This window comes from Nicotiana sylvestris, chromosome 1 (genome assembly GCF_000393655.2).
Source record: "Nicotiana sylvestris chromosome 1, ASM39365v2, whole genome shotgun sequence".
Lineage (NCBI taxonomy): Eukaryota > Viridiplantae > Streptophyta > Magnoliopsida > Solanales > Solanaceae > Nicotiana > Nicotiana sylvestris.
Window position 1 is genome coordinate 13330491 of NC_091057.1, and position 5564 is coordinate 13336054.

Sequence of the window (5564 nt, forward strand, 5' to 3'; positions counted from 1 at the left end):
ATACGTAAGTTGGTAAAATTTATTTTATGATATTAATCAGAGGCTTAATAGTTTTATGCATACCGAGAGGTTTTATTGACGCATTTCATATGCATTCCATGCATTTATACATGCACGTTGACCCATGACTAGATGGCGTTATATATATATATATATATATATATATATATATATATATATATATATATATATATATATTATGAATGTCTGTGAGGATTGCCAAAGTGAAAAATTATTTATGTTTATTATTGGCGTAGTACATACGGAGACACCTAAAGTTGACACGACTTTCACTTAGACACTTAAACTAGACCTCTTTCCAATTAGACACGTTTCTTAGGCAATTCTCAATACCAATTAGACACGTTTTTTGCTGGCTTATTGATTAACCAAGCGTGTGTTCTGCAATCTCCGTCTACGTGGCAAAAGTAACCATTATAAATCGTGCCACATCATTTTATTTGTCCACCTCACTGTCCACCTCAGCTATATAATGTTATTTCTACTAAAATACAGATAACTAGCCCTAAACAAACATCTAAACATATTACCATTGTTCCTTTTACCTTCGATGAAAACGAAGAAAGGTCCTACCACTGTTAATCTTCTTCTTCTTTTGGTCAATGGTGTTGGAATCTAGTATTTCCACTGATTTCTCACCGTATTTACAACGCTTCAAGGTGCAATATCTCCTTATTTTCTATTGCTACAGCTAGGGCTAAGTAATTTGTAAGTTATTTCTCAAGCTAGGGTTTTTTGGGGGTTTTTCTTTGTATTGGTCCCTTGTCGTCTTATGTAAGGGAATATTATGGAGGATGACTATATTTTAACTCTCTTTTACCATGGGGGTACATTTATCGAGCAACCTGTCCCAATATACAAAGGGGAATTAGATGTTTTTGTTGTTGCTATCGATAAAGACCATTTTAGTGTTGTCGAGTTGTATGCTTATGCTAAAGACCTTGGGTATGCAGTTGTCGAAGGGTTTTATTGTCAAAAGGAAAAAGATGGTGATTTTATCAAAGTCTTTTCTGATTTTTAGTTATATGAATTTGTGAAAGATTTAAAACATAGTGATATTTTGGATGTTTATTTGCGCCATGGGGTGAGTCAGCCTGAAGTAGTCGAAGAAAATGTTGGTCTTTTATGTGGGGCAGAAGTAGGTGGGGGTGGTAATGACCAATTTAAACCTAGGGCAACACCTGGGAGTAATACAAATACTGAAGAACCTATTGAGCCGCCTACTGAACCAACTCATAATGCTGTTGAACCACCTATTGAGCCTCCTATTGAACCAACTTTGAATGATGCTGGACCAACTCACAATTCTTCTGAACCAACTGTAAATGCTGCTGACGGAGATGAACCACCAGACCATTATGTTAATGAAGATGGAGTGCAATCAGATGTTGAGAGTAGTGAATCAGAAAAAGATGTTCTTCCTGAAGAAGATGATTCAGATGTTGATGATGAATTGAGATCTCTAAGGGCTGAAAGGAGGAGCAAGAGGCAGGGTAAACAGAGGAAAAAACCAATTGCAACAGATGAGATACCACTAGGAGAAGCAGGTATTGACAGGGAATTTGAGGATATTGGAAGAAACAAGACTTCAAGATATGTAGGTAAATTAGGTGGTGATGAGCAATTTATTGATAGTTCAGAGGCTGATAGTGAAGATAGCATAGAAGAGTTAGATCCTGAAGCTATTCCTGGTGTTGATATACCAGCAAGAAAGAGGAGTACAAAAGTCAGGTATGATCCTGATTGTGAAGTTGTTATATTTGACCTTGGGATGATTTTTGAGAATGCTATAGAGTTTCGGAAAGCATTAGCAAATTATGCAATGGAGTACAAGGTGCAGATTAAATTGAGACTAAATGAACCACATAGGGTGAGGGCTAAGTGTAAATCAAAGAGATGCAAATGGGTGTGTTATGCTTGTATTGATAGAGATTCAGGTGATTTTAAAGTAAAGAACTACTACCCGGTACATAAATGTGATACTTCAAACAAGAATAAGTTGTGCACTTCAAAATTTGTTGCAAAAAAATTCAAAGATGAAATAACTAAGCAGCCCCACATAAGGATATGGAAAATACAGGAGTTGTGTAGGGACAAGCTAGGATTGCATGTTGGCAAGACAATTTGTTATAGGGCTAAACTGCGTGTTCTCAGAGAGTCCATGGGTGATTGGAATATGGAGTTTTCAAGGTTATGTGATTATGCTGATATGATAAAACAGACCAATCCTGGTAGCTCATGTTGGGTAAGGATGGACAGTGAAACTGAGCCAGGAAAAAATCTCTTTGTTTACTTTTATGTGTGCTTTGATGCATTGAAGAAAGGTTGGTTAGAAGGATATAGGAGAATCATAGGTTTTGATGGTTGTTTCTTAAAGGGTGCTTGTAAAGGTGAGCTTCTAGTTGCTGTTGGCAAGAATGAAAATTAGCAAATGTTTCCTATAGCATGGGCAGTTGCGGACCAGGAGACAAAACATAGCTGGAGTTTTTTCATCAACTACTTGAAAGATGATTTGCAATTGGGAACTGGAGAAGAATTGACTGTGATGGCAGATATGCAAAAGGTAAGTATTATGTTCTGTTATCTCTTAAGTAGCCTATTAAGTAATTTTGGTATTTGATGTTCATTAATGTGATATGTTCAGTTGTTAAGTACTTAAGTATTCTGTTATTTTGTTAAGTAATTAGTATTCTATTTTGTGTAGTAATATGCTGTTGTAATTTGAATTAATTATTGTGTAGGGATTTTCTGCAGCTTTGAATGAAGTTTTACCTAATGCTGAATTTAGGATGTGTGTCAGGCACATGTGGTCTAATTGGCATAAGAAATGGAAAGGAGAGGAAAGGAGAAAACAGTTTTGGAGGTGCTCTAAATCTAGTTATGAAGTTAAGTTTAAAGAGGAGCTTGAGAAAATGGACAAACTTGGTAAGGATATTTGTAGGGATTTGTTATATTATCCAAAAAAGTCATGGGTTAGAGCTTATTTTGAAGTGCATTCCAAGTGTGATGTTGTTGAAAAAAATATGTGCGAGATCTTTAATTCATGGATTTTAGCTTCTAGGCATAAATCAATTATAACTATGTTGGAGGAGATTAGAAGGAAAATAATGACTAGAAAAGTGGATATGTTGAAATTTATTGATACTTGGATATCTGATATATCACCTATGGCAAGGCTATTGTTAGAGGATAGCAAAGAGCTTGTTAGAAAATGTATTATCCTTTGGAATGCTAATGTTGGATTTGAGATTGGAGAAGGGCTGCATAAGCATGTAGTTAATCTGACTGATAATGTTTGCACTTGTAGAGCTTGGCAGTTGAGGGGTATTCCATGTCAACATGTTGTTCTTGCATACTATCACATAAATGAAGAACCTGAACAGGCAGTGGAGCATTGGTATAAGAGGGATACCTTCTTAAAAGCATACAAGTATTTCATCCAGCCTATGACAAATATAAAGATGTGGCCTGAAACCAACAATCCTAAGATAGAGCCTCCCAAACCTAAACCCATGCCTGGTAGACCTCAGAGGAACAGGAAAAAGAAATATGGAAAGTTGTCCAAGTGAGGAGTGAAAATGACATGTTCCAAGTGCCATCAACAAGGACATAACAAAAGATATTGTAAGGTAAATGTTTCTTGTCAAATATTTCCTGTTGCCATCACATGTTTCCTGTTGTTCATATGAATGTAGTAATCTGTTTCCATCACTGTTATGTAATCTCTTGCTCAATGTTATGTAGGCTGAAAATTGGATGCCTTCACAAATATGACTTACAAATAACTTACTGATTGTGGTTCATTATTTGGCAAACTGCAGCCTGGAACATCAAGCCAACGAGTTATGGCAAGTGGTTCAACTTATAAGAGTGCATCTCCAACAAGAATTGACCTTGGTTTTAAGGCTAGAGGCTTGAGGTGGAAGGATCAAGATGTTGTCACAACTTCCCAGTTGCAGCAGATGAAGGCAAACTTCAGCAAGAAGTAGTATCTTAGGAACTTATTTTGTCTATATGTTATGTAGCAACAACCTATTATATTTTGGGATCTAGTTTTTGAAAGAACTAAACTTTAAGTTATATTTAGTCGTGTAATCTTACTATTCTGTTTTGGATATATGTTATGCAGCTGCAACTTCAGCCTTATTTTGTTTGTTTTTGCAGAATATTTACTCTATGTTCTGAATAATTACTCTATAATGCAGCAACTTCAGTCTATATGTTCTGCATTTTGAAACTGCATCTTATGGTTCTATGCCTTGTACAGAAGTTGTATATTACAGCACTTTCAAAATTCAGCAACTGTAAATTAAAATAATGGTTTCAACATCTGAATATAAACAGAAGTTTATAACAAAATTCAGTTGTATTTATACAACATCTAAATATTACAACAACAGTTTCAAAACAGAAATTTAAAGCAACATCACCAATCAGTAAGTTATTTGTAAGTCATACAGTTTCCATAATAAACAAGGCAACAACAGAAATCCGTCTTCTTTTTGCTCATCAGTCAACCAAAATTCATTAGTCATACAGTTTCCATAAAACGACCAACAATACAACAACAATCGTCAAAAGGATCCATCTTCTTTTTGCTCGAACTTTCTCCTCTTCAAAAGCTTTGACTCTCTTTAATAAACCCCAAATTATATTCTTCGCTTGAGTAGGCATCTCATTGTCATACCAACAGAAATAATCACATCCACCCTTTTTCTACAAATATCACAAAACACTTTTAATCAATTTTTATCAAAGAAAATAATTCATAAAATAGAATTTACAAATTATGAACAAACAATTTACCTTTCCGATTTTGCAAGCAAAAAACCTACAACCTGGGTTTAATTGGGTCCAAGAAGTATTCAACTTTGGAGAAACACCACACTTACAGATTCGAGCAGCAACGCAAGGTGACATTGACGAGTTCGTCGATTCCGAGAAGTTTGACATTAATGAACACGGCAACAACAGAAATGAGAGGAAGAAGAGAAGAGCAAAAATTAATTGATACCAAGAAGAGAACAGAAACGAGAGAAAGAAGAGAAGAGAAGAAAAGATTTGACAAGTATAGAAGGAGAATTGTTGGAGAAATCTGAGAAGATGAGAAGAGAACAAATAGGTTTTTTAAGAATTGGGAAAGAGATTAGAGTTTAAATAATAATTGACAATCCATGTTACCGTTATGTGTCCAATTGGGAAAGGAAGAGTCACTTTTTGGAATCCTTCACGCACCTAAATAGGTTTGAAGTCACGCTATATGCCACTAGTAAAAAACGTGTCTAATTGGTATGAGAATTGCCTAAGAAACGTGTCTAATTGGAAAGAGGTCTAGTTTAAGTGTCTAAGTGAAAGATCGTGACAACTTTAGGTGTCTCTGTATGTATTACGCCTTTATTATTCTATCATCTGTTCATGGGTCTCAAAAATATGTAAGTTGGTAAAATTTATTTTGTGATATTAATCAGAGACTTAATAGTTTTATGACGTATCGAGAGATTTTATTAATTCATTTCATATGCATTTCATGCTTTTATACATGC

General features: G+C 35.1%; 1 protein-coding gene across 1 annotated transcript; it reads left to right on the forward strand.

The window, feature by feature from the left end:
• The first annotated feature begins 2452 nt into the window (after window positions 1-2452).
• On the forward strand, window positions 2453-3590 carry LOC138890343 (uncharacterized). The gene is made up of 2 exons (XM_070173726.1): window positions 2453-2584; window positions 2763-3590. The coding sequence occupies exons 1-2, from the start codon at window positions 2453-2455 to the stop codon at window positions 3588-3590; spliced, it is 960 nt and encodes a 319-aa protein (XP_070029827.1).
• Window positions 3591-5564: the final 1974 nt, after the last annotated feature.

Coding starts and splice junctions, on each gene's coding strand:
- LOC138890343 (XM_070173726.1), top strand. CDS start 2,453: ATGTTTCCTATAGCATGGGCAGTTGCGGACCAGGAGACAAAACATAGC. Junction 2,585..2,762: donor TGATGGCAGATATGCAAAAG/GTAAGTATTATG, acceptor ATTATTGTGTAG/GGATTTTCTGCAGCTTTGAA.